A 23,439-nucleotide genomic window follows, 5' to 3' on the forward strand; every position below is an offset into this window, starting at 1 on the left:
TCTGAATGTATATGTTGAACTTCACCCCGTTCTCTATCAACAGTGTTGGATAACATGTACTTACAGTAATCTTCAACACACCTTTTGCCAGACATTAACAATGACTCAATGCATTATTCTCTTTAAAAAGTTTACTGTATTTTTACTTAATTTTAAAGTGAGGAGTAACATTTAGGACAATATATTTAGCATACTTACAACAAATGTATCTTCTACTTTGGCAATTCCTTTTCCAAATATGGTCCCGAGTTGATCTCCAACTCCAGCCAACAGAAAACCAAACAGAGGAATTCCCAATAAGGCATAGATGATACAGAATATCTTTCCACCTTCTGTACGTGGCGAGATGTTCCCAAAGCCTACATTACAAACAACTTGGGCTATTTATAAATTACTTACACATATTAAATTACATGTCCAAAAGTATTACAGGAGGAGAAAACTTAAGCGGTCCCCATTGGATCAACCACATTATACACTGTACATTTCTATAGATTCACCCTTATAAATTTGATTTTCTCATTTTCCTCATTCAGAGTGTTGTCCAATTAACCAATTTGTCTCCCTTATACGTATAATTCTTATATTGCTGAATTTTTTTCCTTCTCCCACAGAGTAGCTTCACCATAGAGGCTGACTCCTTGCACACCTTACTCAGGCAAATCTCCCACTGAAATCACTTGGAGCAAATCTTCCATTGACTTCAATGGGAGATTAACCTGAGCACAGGGCGCAAGATCAGACCCTACTAAGTGGAAATTACTATAACTGGAATTGCAATTTTGCAGACTGCAATGCATTGAAACTGTATGCAGCTTACATTCAAATGTAGTATAAACAGTGTTCCAAGATCACAACGAGGCACATTTTCAAGGGAGGCAACATGAAACCGCACATTGGGATGAGCAAGATGAGGATTTGTACATTAAGTGGGACTGTTCATATACTTTAGGACTGAAGGAGCGCACACATACAGGTTTTTGCAGGCACAATAAGACTTTGCAATTTGATGCCACTGTCCATTTGAAAACTCAAATCACTTACAAAGATTATTGAATTTAGTTAAAAACATACTTCTAGCATGCATATTAGCTCTATTTCAAAACAGGTAAATGGAGGTATAAAGAGGGGCATTTGAACTTCCAGAATGCAAGAGGTAATACAAATAAGTGAAGCTCTTTTTTGTATCTAACCCAATTTCTGTTTATCTATTTTGAGCACCCTGGTTTGGCACCAAAAACAAATTTTCTTCATATGCAACATTTTGTTTATTTTTACTATTGCCCTTCTTGAAATTAGAGATAAATCAGAACCAAAATCCTGCATCCAAACATCTCCCCTTTTCCAACACATACACACTTTGGAAAATTTTAAATGGAAATCTGATTATGAATGCTATGGCTTGAGCCATACATTGGAAATGTTTGTAATAAAGTATGTAGCAGTTGTATTGAACTAAGAAAAACATTGTTATTTCAAATTTCAAGAATGCAAAGTATCCCAAACCAAATTTATGTTGCAGGCATTGTATTATTCTTAATAGAAACACTACTGGTATCCTTTTGTATACACAGGGGCCAAAATGATACCTGGAATAACTCCCCGGAAGAAAACAGAATTATACAAGGTATGAATTTGGCTCAATATGCCTTAATGTAACCTTCAACCTTAATGTAAATTCCCAGACAAAAAATGAGTTATGAGGGAATTAAGGTTGAGTACAGATCAGGAATCAACAGCAAAAAATGTTATCTGTGTTGTAATTATCCCAGAATCAAGCATTATAAACCCAGAAAATTCAGTTAAGGTTAAATGAAATGCCAACCTATTAAAGAATAGAGATGCACAGTTAGGGCACCTAAACAATCTTAACTCTGCTCTGTAGTGACACTATGCAAAAAAATCACAATTATAATTAAAACATTTTAGCATTTGTGGTCTCTTATTAGACTAAACTGATTTTAACTAAATATATGTTTTCTCCCTTCCCTGCCCACTACCCCCATGATGTCTCTATGGGGCAGTGTAATACAGTGCTCTGAGTTAATCTGGAGCCAGGACTGGAACCACTGAGGTTCACCATTCAGGGAGTTGTAAACTGATGCATTCCCCACTTTACTGCACCAAGCAGATCTCAGGGCACGACAGAATCTGGTCCCAGATTTTTAAAATAAATTAGCTTTTGTTTACTGATGGCCAAACCAACAGAACGAAACAAATACTAGTTAGTCTTGTTTAATTAACAGGTCTGTGTATATGGCTACAGTACTTTTGAATAGATTCTATTGTTCAGTTTTTATAAGGCCTTTGCGTGACTTAGAGCCAAGCATCTAGGGGCACCATGTGCAATTCAAACTCTTGTCTTTGGCAATAGCCCTTGATTTTGGTAGAGCAAAGAGACATATTTCCCTGTTCCACATCCTCTCAGTAATGATAAAATACTCACCCAACTAAGCATACTCAAAAGAAAGAGACTGTTTTTTTCTTTTTGACTCTGACATTTCCATTTCCATTTCCATTCCTCCCACTGCTGTCAGAGGAGATATGTTTCTTGTGCACTCTATTTGTAATCTGCTACTAATCACTTCCAGGACATCTAGTTCCCATTCAGCTCTATATATTTACATATTTACAGAGACATACTTTACATAGGAACCAGATTATGCATCTCTTTGCTTTTACGGCCCTCAACGACTTGTATATGCTTTCCATAACAGATTTTTTCATGTAGAAAAACCATAGAAAAGGTCTCTTTTTAATTAATTACATATGAAGGGTTCTCACATACACACATTCTGGATTAACAGCCAGCCGTGAGAGGTGGTGCAGTGTACCTCTGGCTGGATGAGCACTTCTCAGGAAAAAAGAGAATGTGTTTTGGGATCTATTCATTATAACTTAGTGCCCTAGCAACATGGTCTGTTATAAGATTTCCATCACCCACACAATATTATGTTTCATAGTCATATGCTACCATGTATTACAAATCAGCCTGTCTTGATAGCTACATTAATTGTCCCTAAATAATAATGTCTTATTACTTCCCCACATTGTGAGGTATTCTTTGATTTAGGGAACGGGAGAGTAAATTTACTTGTGCTTATTGTGGTTGATCTAATTTTTGAACATTTTGTCTAAAAGAAAGCTATGGTTCTCTAAAAACCATCAGCAGCATGCTGCTCCTACATAACAAGAGAGAGAAACTACATCCCGCATAGCTTCACCGTGCTGATCCTAGCACATAAACCGTAAGGACACCACTACATGCCTCCAAGTATCATGCAGCTCTTTTCTATTTTCAGTGATCACATAGACATTCACAGCATTACTGTACTTGCTACAGCTCTATCACTGAATAAGTTACATGGCAGCAAAGGTCTTCACTGCAGAGTTCTCTCTTTTGCTCCATTAGCAGCTCTAGGCCCATCCAGATGCTGGATCCTGCTCCCAGTCTGCCATATTGGCGGAATTACCTCTCCGAATCAGCAACGTTTACACCCCTCCACGCACTCTCTCCTCCCGTCCCCTGGACCAGCATTTGTAAATAGAAACATGGCTGGGTTCTCAGGCTCTGCACACAGGTCAGCACCACAACCACACAGGCAGTTGCTGTGCAAGGAGAGATTCTTCACACCTCCTGTCCCGTGTGTGTTTCTATTCCTCTGGTTCTGGTACATAAGTGATTCCTGGATCTAGAGTCAAAGTATTTCTTTCTAACAGTTTGTGGACATGAACTAAGGCAGTGTTTTTCAAACTTTTTTGGCTGCATACCCCTTTCCAGATAACGTAGCCTACCACGTTCCCCCATCTGAGATAGAGTCATAATATACCTATGATTAGATTGCCCAGTCTTACTAAATAAAATGCATTGTCCGCCATTGCAGGATTTTTCTCGCCTACCCCAGTTTGAAAACCACTGAACTAAGGGATCCAAAACCCACTGAAGTCAATGAAAAGATTCCCCTGAAAGAGCTTTTATCAGGCCCTATCTGCAGGGAACTAGAAGAGAATCACACATTTTACTTCCAAAACTGGGTCACAGACAGAATGTCCCCTACCTTACTTTAATACACCGTAGCATGACTTACCTCCTGGTTTCCTAAAATGCCTTCCATGCTGTGTTAAAATGCTAAGTGTGCCACTAATGCCCAAAGGGTTCGTGTGCATTTCGAGTATGTTCTCTGACAAGTAGTTATAGACAGATACAAGAAACACATTTTAAAACCAAGTAGCTTCCATTCACCCATGAGTGAACCAAGACAGGAAGGGCATTGCAAATACTGCTACATGTTCTATTCAGCATGTATGGATAGTTCTATTCAGCATGTATGTCCAGGGGACATTACACAGTCTATGCCCATTCACTATGTAGCTAAGTTATGCTGTTTCATGCTCTGCAGGCTAGATAATAACATGAGAGTACTCCATATTGCTAAAGCTAAACTGTCTCTTTATTAAAAAGAACTATTTACAGAGGTGCTCCAGCTGCAGTAAGCATTCAAAGCACATGTACACACACTCGCTTCCTGGTGCCTCCTCTAAACTCTTCTCTCCAACAACCTGTGTTCCCCCCTGCAAGTTCCATGCAGGTTGCTACACCTTTCCATTCAAGGATTTTTGTTGTTGTTGTATATTTTGTGCCAGTATTTGCTGAGGCCACAGGTTATTCATACATAATGCACAACAGGAACATGGCCTTTACTGCCCTCCCATTGCGACCTACTAGGCCTCATAGTCCTTCAAGGTGGTGATCTTTGAATAAGTCTCCCATTTGCAATGCTGAGAAGTGAAAAGTAATGCACATCGGATAAATAAACATCGGAAAAAAATAATCTGAGCTATAGATACAAAATGATCACTCAAGAAAAACCTTGGAATCATTGTGGATAGTTCTCTGAAAATATCTGCTCAATGTGCAGCATCAGTCAAAAGAGCAAACAGAATGTTAGGAACCATTAGGAAAGGGATAGACAATCACAGAAAATGTCATAATTCCACTACATAAATCCATGGTACGCCCACACCTTGAATACTGCATGCAGTTCTGGTGGCCCCATCTCAAAAATGATATATTGGAATTGGAAAAGGTACAGAAAAGGGCAACAAAAATGATTAGGGGTATGGAACAGCTTCCATATGAGAAGAGAGTAAAAAGACTGGGACTGTTCAGGTTGGAAAAGAGATGACTAAGGGGGGATATGACAGAGGTCTATAATATCATGACTGGTGTGGAGAAAGTGAACAAGGAAGTGTTATTTTCACATAACACAAGAACCCAGGATCACCCAATGATTCTCCAACAACAGGCCAGCTGATGGCCGAGGCTCTTTCTAAATCTTCCTTGTCACAGATCTGGCCTGTCTGTCCAGTGTGCCTGCTATCTGCCACTATTATGCAGTTTTCTTTGGCTTTGTTGCCACCACTGTCCTGAGAGGAGCTGGGTGGGAAAGAGTTTTCCCATCCCATGAAGCTTTGAGATTTCAAAAATGTTCTTGTTCCACATCAGGACAAAAATCAAGCCTTTTCCATGTGTTCTGAGAAGAGAGATTGGCTATTCTGGGTTGGGTCTATCACCTGTTGGTCAGGGCACTCATCTGGGAGACCCAGTTTCAAGGTCCTGATTTGCCTGACTCTTGGGAGGGTCTCTCATTATTTCCTGATGGAGCTGTTCCACTTAGTATGAGGGAGAGAGAAAGAGAGAGACTGACTGGCTCTATAGCCCAATGGTTAGGGCACTCACCCAGAATGTGGAAGACCCAAGTCCCTGCTCCAATGAATATTTAATTATTTAAACAATGTGCAACAATTCCAAACAGTAGAGAATGAAAAAGACCGAGCCTAGAATAGACAATAGCCTGGTGTTTACGGCACTCACCTAGGATGTGTTAAATCCAGGTACAAAACCCTGGTTTGGAGCAGGAACCTGAACTTGAGTCTCCGACAGCCCAGGTGAGTGCCTCTGCGGTGAGTCTCCTCTTTCACGTTGAAGATATTCTGGTGTTTTACTGTGATCAAATCCATAACTTGACTGCCCTGCTGCCCAGCAGTGGATGGTGCTCCTGTGTGTCAAACTACTATAAACTTCAAGTGATAATGTCTCCTATTTCTTGGGTTTCTTAGCCACAGTCTGAATTTGCCCACTGGCCTCAGACTGGTTTTACTGTACATCACCGCCACTTGTTCACATTTCTCCAGTCTAATATTACTGCCTATCGGTGTAGCTGTGATTACTTGACAGCTGGCTCCACAATCCAGCTGGAATTGAATTGTTCATTGGTTTAATAACATAGTTGCAAATGTGATCGTTGAATAGCTGGCAGAGTTCTTCTTTAGTGCATGTACATTGTGAGTCCCAAATCTGATCAAGTTACACTGCAAATTTCCTCCTCTTCACTGGAAATCTCTATGTCCTCAATTACTGCATGCATGACTGAGCTTTTCTTTCCTGGTGTCACTGCAACATCAGAACATCAAGTGGTTCTGTTTCCCACACCCCTTGCACCATTGCCACTAGGCTGGGTGGTTTTTATTCTGCCTTTTGTGTTGCTTTCCAAAATAGATACACTGGACCATGATGCTTATATTGTTGGTCATTCTGTCTCTGGCCTGAGTCCTGGGTTCCTTTAGCTTGAGCCTGCATATTTGTTTTGCACTAATGGCAGTGGGTCTGGGTTTTTTTAATCCTTTCACTGGACCGTTCAGACGCCCTTGCTATTTTGGAGACATTTATCAAGTGTTAGAGCTATTTTTCCTCAACACTCTCTCCTGGAATCATGTCTCCCACGAACATCCTGCCTTTAATTAGGGAATGTACAAAGTTATATGGGAGTGTTAGAGTTCTCAGCTCTGTAATATGAATATTTATTCCCTTTTCTGCTTCTTGTTGTTTGTTGTTTTTTGGTGGAAAAAAATCTCTCTCTACCATCTCATTCTGCCTGGGGTCAGAATACTCATCCAGCACCTTGATCAGCCGTCCCAGTGTTTTGGGCATTATTCCCAGGAGCAGTGTCCCTTCTCCTTCTCATCCTTTTCCCCCCACACAATGAGATAGTAAAAAAGCTTCATCCTTCATTTTCTCATTTTTTTTCTCTAGGGCATGGTCAGGTCTGTATACAGACTGAATTCTTTCTCCCACACTCGTGCAAGGCTTTCGTCTGGAGATCCAGTATTCCCAGTGGTCTCCATGCTGCCTCTTTGGTGTTTCTAGGTCCTACTTTCTTTGTCTGTTAATTACACCCTCTTCTTTGTTGTGGGTTTCACTAAAATGACCACTACCACTATGTTTTGTATACTGTGTGCTCGGTCATAATAAGAGAGGACTCCGTTTTTTTAAAAACTGAACTGGCTCTTTATTAAAAGAACTCTTTACTATTTACAGAAATGCTACAGCTGTCCTTCCGAACATGTGCACACAGACTGAGTTCCTGTTGCCACCTTCAAACTTTTCCCTCCTGCAGCATGCATTCAATCTTCCCTCCAAGTTCCAGGCAGGTTACAGTCTGCACTGTACATGCATGCGTGGCTACAAATATTGGTCAAATGTGCCAAAATTTCTTAGCAAATTAAGTGCCAGATCCAAGACTAGAACCTACATTGATTAATTCTGCCACCAGCATTTAACCCATTAAGCCCCAGTGTCAGCCAATGTATCGAATCTCTGAGCATTACCCTGTTTAAAAATGTGGCTAATAATAATGCTTTCCAGTTACTTACTGATTTTCCATCTATATGTCTCAAGCACTTAACAAGGTTGTTAAACATTCTTAACCTAAATACAGTTTATATATTTATATATGGGGCACTATGGCTATTGGAGAGATCAGGTTTGTATTTCTAACTTTGCCATAAGATTGCATGTTAGCTTCTGACAAGTCATTTAACTCTGTTTCTCAGTTACCCCAAACACAGATCCCAGCGTTTCCTTTCACTATTGAGAAGTAGTCTTGACCAGTTTGGAATTCAGCTATGAAAATATTTTCCCTCATCCCCTTTTTTCTTATTCCATCTGCTTCATTGAAAGAGAATTGTGTGCTTTAAACATTTTACTATTCTTGCCCTTGAAAACTGCCTCTTTTGTGAACCAGTATTAAAACATACCTGTACGTTAAGAAGTGTATTTTCCCTGAGTGGATCAAAGTTACAGAGAAACACAAAATATTGCAAAATCCTTAAGAGATTAAGGATTTTTTACTCTTAAAAGTCCTTGCTCAAAAAAAATTCAGAGAACAGCCTAGTTGTTAATAAGACTTACACCTAAGTGTCTTGAAGTGAAAGGATGTTTTACTTCTTTATTTTTTGGAGGCACAAGAGGGACTTCAATCATCTTCGTAACGCGACTGAAGCTGCAATCTTAAATAAAGATAGGTTATCCCCTCTCCCTAATAAAACAACATACAGCTGATGAGCTGAGACTGGAGGCCTTGGTCTTCCTGTGCCACAAAATACAAGCTTCCACCACTAGAGCAAAAGGAATATCTCTCATAGCTGTCACCTACAGAAACACTTTTAATTTTCTTTCTACGCTGTAATGAGAAAATAGCGGGTAACATGCTAGCCCCCCCTCCCCCCCCGGAGGGCCCAATTCAATGCCAAAACGCCCGCAGGCATCAATGGGGATTGAACCAATACTGAGATGTGTGCCAGCTGGTGTTTTGCTAACTGCTTCTTCACACTTATTAAACGGTACTATTAATACCACCAAAATGGTGAAATGCTGATGAACCTAAAATGTAGGTACTAATCCTTAAAGCTTTCAATGAGCTGGGGGGACAGCTGCCTTTGAGATTGTTTCTCTTCATGAGATCTGCCATGACAGCTATGATCGATGCCTGATGGAGTCCGCAATGAAACTCAGTGTGATTAAACTTAACAGACTGTATATCTGAGTTATTTTATATCAATTCTGAATTATAGATATTTTATTTCCAGGGTAAATCCTGAAGTTATTGTTCAGTTCTTACTCAGGCAAAACTCCCTCTGACTTCAGGTATTTGGGTTGACTCTTGCTGTGCATACTGTAGCCCTGACTCAGCAAATTACTTAAGCACATGTTTAAATTCATCCCTACTCATCAAGCATTTAAGCAAGTGCATATGTACATATCCGACATGAATACATACATACACAAAGATGTATATAACCTACTAAACAAAGTAGTAAAAAAAATGTATTAGCAGATTTTAAAAGTCATGAGGTAGCAGAAATTGTTCCTGGAACTCAAACTGTCCTATGTTCTCTTACTTCCTAGAATTTCACTCTGCATGAGAATCTCTTGGTTCTGATGTTATTTGAGGAGTTAAACCAGGCACAGTTACAGGACAGTAAAAATATTTTTAAACCTTTCAAAGGACTAATAATTAATTCTGTGTTTTCAACTTGTAGGATACTTAAAACGATTAGATAGATAGATAGATAGATAGTCTCTATGATGTTGCTTTCTGTTCAATACAATGGATGCTACGCACTATATTGCTCACCAACATTATAGAATGGTCCCAGTTCATCAGTACGCGTGAACATTTACATACAAACATCTAATAAACTGATTAACTGAATCCTCAATTAATATTCTGACTTGAATTCTTTGATACAGCCATAAATGCAAAGCTGGGAAAGTTTGGAAGTGAACAGAGAGGGCATCTTGTAACGTTGGCCGGGTGCTTCTAACACTGAGTTCTCAAAAGATGGGTCCCTGAATCCAGAATTGTTACTGTCTGTGATATAAGCAAACACAAAAATTATGATCTGGAAATATGAAGTACACTATCACGTTTTATTGGTTTTGGTCCATGGAAGTATTTTTGCTTTCCAGGGCCTTCTTGCTTCTAAAGCCATCCATCCAGCACAATTTTCCATGGACAGCAATTGCACCAATCAACAAAAAAAATGCACCATCTCTAGGTTACTTTGCTGTTAAATGTATAGGCCATATCTTTTCTTGAATTAACTGAAGTGTTCCATAATATCAGATCACTTCACCTGGCTATGGGAAAACAGAACAAAATAGAATGGAACACTTTACAAGATACCGATAGACTTTCAATTAAGGGACCTTAAGTTAAATTGGTTGAGACCTTCAATTCAGATCAAAGTGAGGCACAGAAAGTAGTAGAATATGCCCTATGTTAGAAAATGAGTGGCATTTAAAAGTCATTTTTCACTCCTGCCCCCCACTAAAACCGATCTTAAATGTATATGCAGACCAAGCATGTGCAGCCCAGGCCATCTGATTCAGAAGACATATTCTAGACCAGATCTGATGATGTATCTTGTGTGCTGTTCTTGGGTCAGGTGCTGAACAGAGTTTGGCCAAACATGCCAGCTCAGCATGTTCAAATTTGAGGGGGCTGAAGTTGTCTCTGAAAACAGTTTTCAAACCTGGCTTGCTTTCTAGGGTAGACAGGGCTTGTTTTTTCCTAGGAAGAATATCAGGATTTGTTTTTAATAATGGGCAAACCAAAGGAAAAAAGACTTGGAGAGGTGATAGCTAAAAGATCAGGAGCTTATTTGAAATCTTTGAGGGTTCCTCTCCTTTGTGTGCATGACACCCAAGGGCACACCCCATCACCTCTAAAATCCCTGGTCCTCCCTAATATTGGTCTCAATTCTGTAAATAGAATGCCTCTTCGAGGGTGTTGAATCTCCTCTGCTCTCTCAGTCACACCAACAGAAGTTGCAGGCATTCAGTACCTAGTAGAATCAGGCTCTTTGGTGTCCGATTACCTTTTGGGAGGGCTGTGAAGCCTGCTGTTCCCCTCTCCTACAACAAAGCCCTCTTAGAGATGGTCCGAAGTGGGTGAAATCTCACTACCATTGCCTGACAGGAAGAAGAGTCAGGATGGGAGAAAGACATTCTCTGAGGGGAGATATGGGCACTGTCCAAATTAAAAGGGTTGGGTCGGGGTGTGTGTGTGTGTGTGTGTGAACTTTTTAAATATCAGTCCTGATTTTTTTCTTGTCTCTGCCTCTAAAAAGTGTCACCAGTCTTTAAAATAATGGGCACAAACATAGCTGACAATGCAACTATTCCCTTTTCTTAAGAACCACAGTATGTCTATGACCTGAAGGACAAGGACATCTGTTTAATGAAAGAAATCATCTCATGTTGCTTCCCATTTAACATTAAAGCATGGAGAGTTTAGGGACAGAACAGCCATAATGCAACCCATGAATAATACATTTTAATGGTTTTTAAATAGCATAGCCATAAGTACTGAAAAGGGTCAATTAAATAAACTACAGTACACCCAATGCTGCCATTAAACCTGAAAAAGCAAAACAAAAACAAAAAAAACAAGATTGGGTTGGGGGTGGGATAGCATTTTCTATACTCTCATGGTGGATACAAATCTGTTGATTTTAGTTACTTAATTTTGAAGGCACTACAAATTCCAGCCCCATTTCTAATACAATATCATAAAGTGTCAAACAAACATTCTTAAAACTCAAGTTGTTTAGAATGCATAACAGAAGAGAACTCATATGAAAGTCTGAGGGCATTATTTTTTTAAATAGTCAGTATCCCATTGATGGAGATTTACAAATTCCAGCAAAGGCCTGAAAACTTCTAGTAGCTCAGTCCCATCACCAGCTCTAACAGAAATTCGATGACAACTTTTAACAGTTATGAAGTTCACATGGGTCACTACAGTATGCAACAGGAGAAATCCACAGAACTTCAGAATCCTCAGGCTACATTCTGAAAAAAAATCGTCTTCAGAAATAAATCTAACATTTATTTCCCCTTGCTAATTAAAATGGGAAAATTGCATGTAAATGTAACCCTCAAAAATATTTAGAGATAGATGAATTCTGCAAAACATTGTTCAAACACTTTCACTCTAATTCTGAATTTTAAAGTATCCAAAAGGGGGAGGGGGAGAATTGATTTTGCAATTAATGATTCTGAAAGTGTAATTCCACCAACTGTAAGCAACACCTTTGATCATTAAAATGGATGGAATTTAAAAAAATCAGATTTACTTTCCACTCCTTCTGCTGCTTGCATTTCACCTGCTGCTGTATGGACAGTGAAAACAGAGTGGTCATTTTGGGTTTAAAACTCTGCAGTGCAATGTTTAAATCCAAATAATTTTCTTTTCTTTTTTAATTTCAAGAAAACATTTCTGTTCATTTTAAGTTTTTTAACCCTAGCCCTTTTACATTCATAGGACCAGATTTTAGAAAGTGCTCACTGACTTCAATGGAAGCAGCATTAGGCCAATGCTGAACACTTTTGAAAATACCACCCCTCAGATCTAAATGCTTGGTCTTATACTAGTTGATGGTGTAAATTCAAGAGTTCATCATAATTTTCTGTTTGTAACTTCCTAATTAGTTACTTACCAGGTAACTGTGATATCACAAATTGAAGACTAAAGCCAGATTTTCAGCTCCATTTTAACCACACCTGCCTTTTCTATGACTACAAATATTTCTGAGAACCATGTGTGCCCTAAATACCTAATTTGCAGGAACAAAAAGGGAGGCTATTTTTTTTATCGTTGTTTTGTATTTTTTAATGTGACTCTCTGACTTCATGTGGAGAAAAAGCAGCATGACATCTTAAGCAGCAAATAAATCTTTCTTGTTTACATGCAAATAGCCTGAGAACAGATGAAAGCTAAGTTTTCAAATTCTTGTTTGGTTTTCCACTGACTTTAATGGGAGTCATGCACTAAATCCTTATATTCCTTTCTTAAAATCACATAGGTATGGGATTCTGGGATACATTTCAGCTAGTGCTCTTCTAAATTCTTCCCATGCTCATGTAAAGGCACTAATAATATCACTAAAAAGATGAAGTTCCAAAGTACCTGATGTGCTGATACCACTCTTTAATCTGTCAACGGACTAGCAAGTAGTTCTCTGAGGAAAGCATCCCTACCACATCCCACATGCTTAAATTTAAATCAGTGGGATTTACGCACATGCTTAAGTGCTTTCCTCAATCAGGCCTTACAGAGAGACAGGGAGACAGACACTCTCCCTGTGATCCATTGTAAAAACTGCAATCAAAGGCAGATAGAGCCCCAGGATGAAATTCTAGGGTCTAGGCTCTCCTAGTGGTAGACTCTTAATATGTAATTCCTCAGATCAGGGTGTGTAAGAATCTTACACTTCAGGATACAATGTAAAATGCATCTTTTTGTGTAAGCCTTCACTCAATGACAATGACTGCAAATGGTTGGAACTTTCTTGGGCACACACTGAGAACCTCCCTCTTAAGCAAGCAGAATAACTGATGGCAATTATATTATAGAATAATAGCAATGTAGGTATGGAGGGGACCTCAAAGGATTATGTAGCCCATCACTCCCAGTTCCCCACACTGAGGCAAGATTAAGTATACCTAAACCATCCTTGAGAGGTGTTTGTCTAACCTGTTTTTTAAAACCTTGAGTCAGGTATTCCACAGTCTCCCTTGGTAACTTACGGTATTCCAGTATTAGCTGTCCTTATAGTTAGAAAGTTTTTCCTAGTATCTAACCAACATCTCCTTTGCTGAAAATTAAGCCAACTACTTCTTGTTCTACATTCCCTGGACATTGAGAACACTTGTTCAATGTTCTTATTATAATAGCCCTTAATGTATTTTAAAACTATTAGGTCTGTAGCGGGGTGGTCACCCACTCCGGCCTTGGAGGGGTTAAAACAGCCTTGGGAAAGGGCTGCCCCAGGGTGCCAATAGGCTAGGCTGATTGGGGAAGCAGCCACAGCTGGCCCTATAAAAGGGCTGCTAGGCAGGCAGGGGCACCAAGCTGTATGGGCCCATGGTGCCCAGGCTCCAGCAATATTCAGGGCCTGGCACTACCAATGTTTGGGGCTAGGTCTCTCCCCTGGCCCCGTCTGCTGCCCCCCCTGCTCCTCTCCCAAGTGTCCCTCAACCCCCCTTGCTGCCCCCATGTGCCTCCCCCGGGTGGGTCCCGGAGTGTCCCTGCCCTCCTCTGCAGCTCCACCCTGACTCAGCTGTTCTGGCTCCCAGAATGAACTGCTGCTGCAGGGTCCTAGTGCCCCCATCCAGCTTGCCTTGCCCTACCCCTGCCCTTCTGCTTCGGACTCTTCCTTTTTCCAGCGGGACCCTCCACCAGCATGGGGGGCACCCCTGTCCACAGTCACTGCTCCTGCCCCACACTGGGCAAGGGGAAGCCCCATCCCCCACCCCCAGTGAGGCTACAGTGAGGGGCAGCAGCAGGGGAGGAGGTGCCCATGTGATGGCAGCTTCCCCCCCCGGCGCCCACCATAGGGGAGGCAAGGGGGCTTCTTGGGCCTGAGAGGGGCCCTAGCAGCACATGCAGTGACAGTGGTGCGAGGTGAGTGTGCTGCTGGGGGTGGAGAGGGGGGCCCCTCCCCCAGAGCTTACTCTGCCAGTGGGGAAAGGGCTGAGGGGAGTCCTCCTCTCTGGCCCCAGCCCCGGGGCAGCCTGCCTGCACCCCAAACCCCTCATCCCCAGCCCTGCCCCACCCCAGAGCCCACACCCCCAGCCTGAGCCCTCACCCCCCTGCACTCCAACCCTCTGCCCCAGCCCGAGCCTCTCCAACACCCCAAACTCCTCATCCCCAGCCCCAGACAGAGCCATCACCCCCCACCGCACCCTAACCCTCTGTCCCAACCCTGAGCCCCCTCCTGCATCATGAATCCCCAGACCCACCCCTCAACCCTGCACCCCATCCTTCCGCACCCCCTCTCACCCCAAACTCTTTCCCAGAGTCTGCACCCCCTCCCTCCGCACCCCCTCCCATCCCCAAACTCGTCCCAGAGCCTGCACCCCAGACCCCATCCCGCACCCAAACTTCCTCCCAGAGCCCAACCTCTCATCCCTTCTGCACCCAAACTCCCTCCCAGAGCCTGCACCCTGTACCCCAATCCCCTGCCCCAGCCCAGGGCCTGCACCCCAGACCTCCTCCCCCCACCCAAACTCCCTCCCAGAGCCTTAGGTGGGGGGGTGGAGTTTGGGGGGGGGGCGGGTTCTGGGCACCACCAAAATTTCTACAAACCTGCCACCCCTAGGGAGCTAGGTCAGTCTCTCTCCAGCCTTGGAGGGAGACGGGCCTGGCTGCCTGGGAGCTCAGGGCAGGGAGCGGAGCAGTGCTGGGGAAGGGGCAGGCTGAGCTGGGGAGCTCAGGCCTGGCGACCTCCCAGGCTGCGGCCTGATAGAAAGGCCAAAGCAGGTACTGGGCTGCAGGGACAGGCAGCAGGTCCAAACCCCACCTTGCCAGTGATGAGTGGATTGCAGTCTGCCCCAGTGAGCAGGGGCTAGACGATGACTGGCAGTAGCCACTGAGGCAAGCTGGGGATAGAGGATTGGGGGTTCCCCGGGGAGGGGAGACCCAGAGACTGCGGGGACACTGCAGAGAGCAGAACCCTGAGCTAAGAGGTCCGGGAGGGACACGGAGGGCCTGAGGCAAGCGGGACATTGGCCAGCAGAGGGCACTCCAGAGCTGGAGAGCTAATTCCCAGGATGACCAGCAGGAGGTGCTGCACCAGTGAGTCATCGCGCCTTGCTACAAGGTCCCTCCTCAGTCTTCATTTCTCAAGATTAACATGCCCAGATATTTTAACCTTTTACTCATTGGTCAGGTTTACAAAAGCTGTTATCATTTTTGTTGCTCTCCTCTGGACTATTTCCAATTTGTCCACATCTTTCCTAAAGTGTAACACCAAAGTGTAGCACCAAAAACAGACACAATGCTGCAGCTAAAAATTCAGTAGTGCAGAGTAGAGCAAAACAATTACCTCCCATGTCTTACATACACTACCATTAATACATTCCAGATGATATTTGCTGTTTTCACAACTGCACATATTCTTGGCTCAAATTCAGTTTGTGATCCACCATATCCCCCAGATCGTTTTCAACAGGACTACAGGCTGGCCAGTTATGCCCCATTTTATATTTGTGCATTTGTTTTTTTCTTCTTAAGTGTAATATTTTGCATTTGTCTTTATTGAATTTCATCTTGATTTCAGACAAATTTTCCAATTTTATCTAGACCATTTTGAATTCTAATCCTGTCCTAATAAATGCTTGAACCTCCTCCCAGCTTGGTGTCATCTGCAGAATTTATAAGCATATTCTCTACTCCATTCTCCATGTCATTAATGAAAATATCGACTAGTACCAGGACCCAGGACAGATCCCTGCAGGACCTCACTAGATACATCTTTCCAGTTTGACAACAATCCATTGATACCTACTCTCAGAGTACATTTTTGCAACCAGTTGTGCACCATTGACTTTTCAGAGGAACTGATAATATTTTTAGATTTGGTGTCTAAATACTACAGTGATGGATTCAATAAAAACATATAAACAGTAAAACTACTCACTTCCTCTCCCTCTGTAAATAACTTTTCCCAAAAACATTTCTCAATAGATTTAAATTGCACTCAGCTATACAGTAGTGAGTTCATGATGTTCAAAACAAGCATGTATATTGGACAGAAATCAAATGTTTAATGAAATGCCTGAAGGCAAAGTTATTCAGTAAATGACAGCTACCATATGCACATTCCTAGTAGATTAAGATGCTTATAAAATTTATTCTAGTAAACATAAGATATAGAAGTAAAGTTAAGTGACCCACTGCTACCTTTAACTGGACTAACCAAAAATAAAATAAGCAATCCTAAGAATCACACTTTTTAAATCTCGCTCAGGAAACTGAGACTGTACGCAAGAGATTTTGTATAACAAAATAGCACAGTGTTACTTTAGCATGCATTGTTAACTTCAGAAATACAATAAAACTGTAAAAAAAAACCAGGTGCAAAATATGGATTGGAAAAAAATATCCTTTTTTTACCCGACTTTCTAGAAACTTGCCAGAGGTGTCACCTGACAGAACATCAAAAATGCTCCAAAAACATAGTACCACTGAGGTATATTGACACATGTGAACGTATTTATTTACAGCAAAAGAACCTTCCCAAAAATATACTCAGACCAAGCACTAACACAATCAGGAACCCAAACTCGGAGCCTTGTGTATTGTTCTAAAAATACAAGTAGTAAGCTGTCAAGGTTCCTTCCCCACTCTGATTTCTAGATGTGGAGACCTGCATGAAAACCCCACTAAGCTTATTCTTACCAGCTTAGGTTAAAAACTTCCACAAGGTACAAACTTTGCCTTGTCCTTGAACTCTATGCTGCCACCACCAAGCGTGTTAAACAAAGAGCAGGGAAAGAGCCTACTTGGAGACGTCTTCCCCCCAAAACATCCCCCCAAGCTCTACACCACCTTTCATGGGGAAGGCTTGATAAAAATCCTCACCAATTTGCATAGGTGAACACAGACCCAAGCCCTTGGATCTTAAGAACAATGAAAAAGCAATCAGGATCTTAAAAGAAGAATTTTAATTAAAGAAAAAGTAAAAGAATCACCTCTGTAAAATCAGGATGGTAAATACCTTACAGGGTAATCAGATTCAAAACATAGAGAATCCCTCTGGGCAAAACCTTAAGTTACAAAAAGACACAAAAACAGGAATATACATTCCATTCAGGACAGCTTATTTACCAGCCATTTAAACAAAAGGAAATCTAACACATTTCTAGCTAGATTATTTACTAACAAGTTCTAATACTCCATTCCTGTTCTGTTCCTGGCAAAAGCCTCACACAGAGAGACAGACCCTTTGTCCCCCCCCCAGCTTTGAAAGTAACTTGTCTCCTCATTGGTCATTTTGGTCAGGTGCCAGCAAGGTTATCTTAGCTTCTTAACCCTTTACAGGTGAAAGGGTTTTGCCTCTGGCCAGGAGGGATTTTATAGTTCTGTATACAGAAAGGTGGTTACCCTTCCCTTTATATTTATGACATAAGCAATGAAAAATAGACTGTATCATGCATTTGCACATTACAGGACCAGTCTTTCACCCTTTGAAGTCAATGGGAATTTTGACACTGAAGGAGCAGGATCAAGCTGTGACAGATATTGCAATTCCATGCAGTATCTTTGGGAGCCGTTGTATTAAAGTTATATAGGATTGTGCTCCACTCCATGGAGGAGGATTACCACAGCTTCTCCTGGAACTAAGAACAAAGGGATGATTAAGATGACTCACTTAAATTATAAACACTTGCAGAGAGGTACCACCCTCAGGTATGGTGGCATATACTGGTTCAAACTGGTTTTTCCAGAGACAGACTAAAAAAGTGCTTTTGGCATAAAAAGACTGAGTTTCAACTGACTGAAGGCCTTCTCTCTGATCTAGCAAATGGAGAGGTCCTTCTGTCCAAAGGGGGCCTCCACAACCTTTGCAAAAGGGTTCAAAAAACTCTGGCTTACTAGGGCTCCATATGACTGATGGGTGACTCCTGGTATGTTTAGTGCGTGCTTAAACCTGTTCATTGTTTTTACTGTTTTCTCTGTAATGCTGTTACCTTAAAATAAGTGTGTTTGCTTAGAAAGAGCTGTGTGATCACTGGGAACTGCTGGCAATACATGGTTCATAGCCCTCAAAGAGAAAAAGCAAACCACAGGCAGTGGCCTTTAGGCAAGCTGGCTTGATGGGGATATCAATGGAAGGCAGAGAGCTGTGCAGTCTTAAAACCACTGGTTTGAAGTGAGTGGGACACTGGTCCCTCACCAGAGTCAGGCGATGGCTGGAGACCTGAGACCTGACTGGGAACAGCTGGAATGGACCATGGAGGGACATGTACAGGTGCAGTTACCCTGAAACTGTGACACAAGCCTTGACAGAAGAAACATCAAGATGGGTAGAGAATATCCTAAAAATCGTTTGTACACGGGACAAATAAATATATATGGCATACACTGTTAAAGCACAGAGGCTGGCCTGTTCTCTCCCACCACTATTTTTGTCCCTATGAATGTTAAATCCCAAAACTGCAGTATTCTCCATTCTGATGAGGTACTTGTATCTCACAAGATCCCAGGTATAAAGCATATGAATCACATTCTCAAGCACATCTAGGTATGTTTTTGACAATTAAAAAACTACAAACTGCGGGAAATGCTGTAGGTACCACAATAGCACCACATCACTCTTCATAACGAATCCTGAAGGCAAATCATTCAGTAAACTGATAAGTAAACTTTTCAGATATGGACACTAGCCAAAAGAAAACCAGAACCACTTCAACAATACATTAAATTCCATCCATCAATAAAAGTTCAAAATAGATTACTCTCCAAAACAATTCTATCTCTTAGATACCACCAGCACAACAGCATATGGTGAACTGCAAATAGCCATATACAATAACACAGAGACAAGAATAGCTGTCTCAGAGAGCATGCTTCTTTCCCTGCACATCTTAAAACATCCATCATATAGGGCTAAACCACCTGATGCTATTACATCTATTTTCATTTTCACATGCTAAAAGGAGCTTTCGGAAAAAAAAGGGCTATAAATCTGATCTCTGCACTTAAGAAATATAACCTGCGCTTAACAGACCCTGGCATGAAGTGTTTCACCACAACCCGCTTCCCCAATTAAAAACCACATTGTGTAGCCCCAACTGCATCATAAAATCCACACTCACAAACCTTCAATAAATACCACTGAGCTTAAGTAAATATCTATTACAAGATCGATCCTTCCCACCGCAACTTTGGTATCATCATTTTCATGACCTACAAATCTAAAACCAGTTGGTACAACCGAAGCACCCAACTGAACAATTTATGCTGGGAAACATGGGCAGTAAATCTAAAAATATGAACCAGCACAGCTATTTCAAGTATATGTAAACCTGAAGAATAAAAAAAAAATTCCAAGTCCAATTATTGTTTTCTTGCACTTACAGTAATGATAGCTGGGGTTTTTTACCTATTGTTCATTTTATTAAAAATGTAAGTTCCTCAGAACAGGGATTTTGTCTACTCCATTGTACCCCCAGCATATTTTGAGCACTCAGCCAATAATAAAGAAACGGAAATGTGTTTTTTTACCATACATTGTCTATTTAAAGTCTTATGCTATGCTCCATAGACAGTGCCTAAATTAGTGAAACTGGACAGAAAGTGAGAAGCAGCATGAACATTTTGTGAGTCAAACTTTAAAACTGAACACAAAAAGTTGAACAATTCTCACAGACAGATTGACTGATGGTTCTTCTTTCATTCTTTTCTCATTGTAACCCCTAATGCCCTCAAGCTGGTGGTAAACACATCAATCTCCTTGGGCATGGAGTGTTTCTTATTATGTGTCTGTACAGTGCCTAGCACAATGAGGTCTCAGTCTTGGCTAGGGCCTCTAGGTGTTCCTGTACGACAATTAAGAATAAAAATGACAACAAAACTTCTCCCGGCCCTTAGAAGGATCTTGAGGTTCCTGAGACGAAATGAGAAAACTTGGCTTCTGGCTCCTCTTTACCTCCCTTTCCCCATCTCAACAAGAAAACCTCCCACCCTCCCTGTCCAGCCCTCTTCCTCAGCTGACCCTTGTGAGGCTCCTTCCACTGCAGTTGTCCTCTCCTGCTCCTCACCTCAAGGCAGATATAGAGCCTCACATTCCTGCCTGCTTTACCTCAGCCACCAGCCCCTTTTCCCTGTACTGACATCTTTGCCACCAACGTACTGGTTTCTGGCTTCAGCTAGCTACTACTGCAGCCTGACACCTCCAGCTGTTTTCTGCCTGAGGGAGGGAGCAGGAGCTTACAGCAAAGTGAAGTGTGGCATCCTGCACCTGGAGGCTTGAGGAGGACGGTGGCTCTCAGTAAGAGGGAGGAGGGCAGGGATTTTTCCCATCCCAAATTAACTGAATGAGCTTCTGCTTATTTGCCACTCTGGCCCTTGGAACCTCCACACACACAGGTTTTAGGGGTCATAGCAACCAGTAAGCCTCTGGTAGCACAACTCCAATGGAACCACTCTGCCTAGATGCCAGAAAGGGAACTGTGCCTCAGAGCTAATGTGGAGGCCCAAGAACCCCATACAGATGGCACTTTGCTCCCAGTGGATATCCTAAGACCAGTATGTTCTGGGAACTTGAACTACTTAATTAGTCCTGTGTGGGGTAGAATTTGGCTGACAGTTTCAAACGCGCTTGTTACTAGCGCAGTTTTGATTTATAATATAGACAGGGCCTTACAAACCAGCACTGAAAGCTCTTGGAAACTTTATCAAAGAACTACCCTATACTGAGTTTGACCCCTTCAGAAATACTTCCCAAGAAACACCACTAATGTCATTCCAACACCACCATTTTCCAACATGTTGAGTTTACTCGTCAGGCAAAAGCTCCACAGAGAAGAGAACAGCAGAGTATATGGTGTCACAGACCCCTATGATAACTAAGTGTGTATACACATATCAGCTGAAGATAGCACCCAAGAGAAACAAAGACATTCAAAGGAAGTTAGAAAATTGTTCCACCATATATATAAATATCAGCTGCACAGGAGAAATAGTTAGTCCCTTTGAACCAAACAGTAATTTCAAAAACATAGATAATAAAGGACAAAGAAATGACTTCTCACAGTTGACTTGCCTCTAGCCTCTTTGTACTGATCTTAAAAGGAAATCTCCACAACACATGAAAGCGACAATGTGCACTTACTTTACAACAGATGGAAATACTAAATTTATGATGAAAAGTACAACCATATATAGTTTGTGTACAAATCCATATATATTTATAAACATTATATATGTGTGTATATACATACACATAGCTACATACGTATATGCAATTATTACACATGTGTACATTGTATGTATCTGCAAATCAGAGAATAGAAGAAGATAGTGATATACTGCTCTTATTGGCATCTGTATGATTCATGATTGCTGAATCCAGTTTAAACAAATGCCAATACATTCCTTATACCCTCACATACTCTCATGCTTTGGTTTGGTTTTTGCCATATTACAGAGAAGTTATTTTAACTCCTAGTGGCTCTGAGCAAGGTAAACTGACACAATCATAAAAACACCTCTGTCCAGTCCATATTAGCACTCCCACTAGCACCAATGAAATCGCTCCAATGTTAGACCAATGGAGGGGGGGGGAAATTCCTAAAAGATCTCAGGGCAGAAGCACCTGACTTGACTGGACAGGCAGACTCAGTTTCAACGCTACCCCTCTAGCATATTGTCCGCTGAGATAGCATGTGTTGCATGAAGATGATAATAAGAAAGAGCAAGATCTGAAAGTCTGTGCACTGCAGCAAGTCTTCATTTCAATTTATTTTAGGTTGATACTTTTGGGGTAGGTAAGGGTAGGGGTAGAGTCCAGAACATGCTGGGGGTGGGAAGTAACAGCAGCTGGAAGCAAGTAGGAGTTGAGTATTTGATTGAAGGGTGGGTTTAAATGCTTTAAGCAGAATAAAAACAAATCCGCCAGTAAGAATATTCAACTAATTAAAAAATTAACTGAAAGAATGTGGATGGGGAGAGGGCTTAAAGAGTATGGAGATAATTTAGACATGTAAGGAGGTAAATTCTGCAGTACAGAAATTTAAGAAGTGACACGTTAAAAGAAACGACTGAAGAGATTTCTCAAAGAGGTCTCAAAATCAGATTCTGGAGCTACACATATTGCTGGCATGAAGAGATTTTAAAGATTGCATGTGTGTCCAAATACTCTACGGTATTCAGAAACCTACTTTTAAAGTGGATCCTGGTAGTATTTGCCATGTTAAAGATTTAGGAAACCTTATTTTAAAGTATGATTTTTTCCAATTGCTCTCAGATGAATTTATATTAAAATATCACAGAACAGCCAGCGAGGAACACAAAATGTGACAAGTTCAGAAAGGAGCTAGAGTAGTATGCTACTATTGCAGGCAAAATATCAAACAGAAGAGTGAAAAATGTTGAGTCAAAGGGTATGTCTACACTATGAAATTAGGTCGAATTTATAGAAGTCGGTTTTATAGAAAGCGTTCTTATACAGTCGATTGTGTGTGTCCCCACACAAATGCTCTAAGTGCATGTAGTCGACGGAGTGTGTCCACAGTACCGAGGCAACCATCGACTTCCGGAGCGTTGCACTGTTGGTAGCTATTCCACAGTTCCCGCAGTCTCTGCCGCCCATTTGAATTCTGGGTAGAAATCCCAGTGCTTGATGGGGCTAAAACACTGTCATGGGTGGTTCTGGGTACATATCGTCAGGCCCTCCTTCCCTCCCTCCCTCCGTGAAAGCAAGGGCAGACAATCGTTTTGCACCTTTTTTCTTGAGTTACCTGTGCAGACGCCATACCATGGCAAGCATGGAGCCCGCTCAGCTAACCGTCACCATATGTCTCCTGGGTGCTGGCAGACGTGGTACTGCATTGCTACACAGCAACAGTTTATTGCCTTTTGGCAGCAGACAGTGCACTATGACTGGTAGCCATCGTCGATGTAGTCCAGGGTGCTCTTTTAACCGACCTTGATGAGGTCAGGGGCGCCTGGGCAAACATGGGAGTGAATCAGCCAAGTCATTTCCCTTTTAAGTTTCGTTTCATGGCGATTCAGTCCTACCGGC

General features: G+C 41.7%; 1 protein-coding gene across 1 annotated transcript in view; it reads right to left on the reverse strand.

Annotated features, from left to right (window-relative positions):
- KCNK2 (potassium two pore domain channel subfamily K member 2) overlaps positions 1-23,439 on the reverse strand; it is a 129,488-nt gene that overhangs the window by 53,904 nt on the left and 52,145 nt on the right. The window contains exon 4 of the mRNA XM_073335286.1: positions 199-359. Coding sequence (XP_073191387.1) covers positions 199-359 — 161 coding nt within the window. The remainder of the gene's footprint in view (positions 1-198; positions 360-23,439) is intronic.

Source organism: Lepidochelys kempii, chromosome 3 (genome assembly GCF_965140265.1).
Source record: "Lepidochelys kempii isolate rLepKem1 chromosome 3, rLepKem1.hap2, whole genome shotgun sequence".
NCBI lineage: Eukaryota > Metazoa > Chordata > Testudines > Cheloniidae > Lepidochelys > Lepidochelys kempii.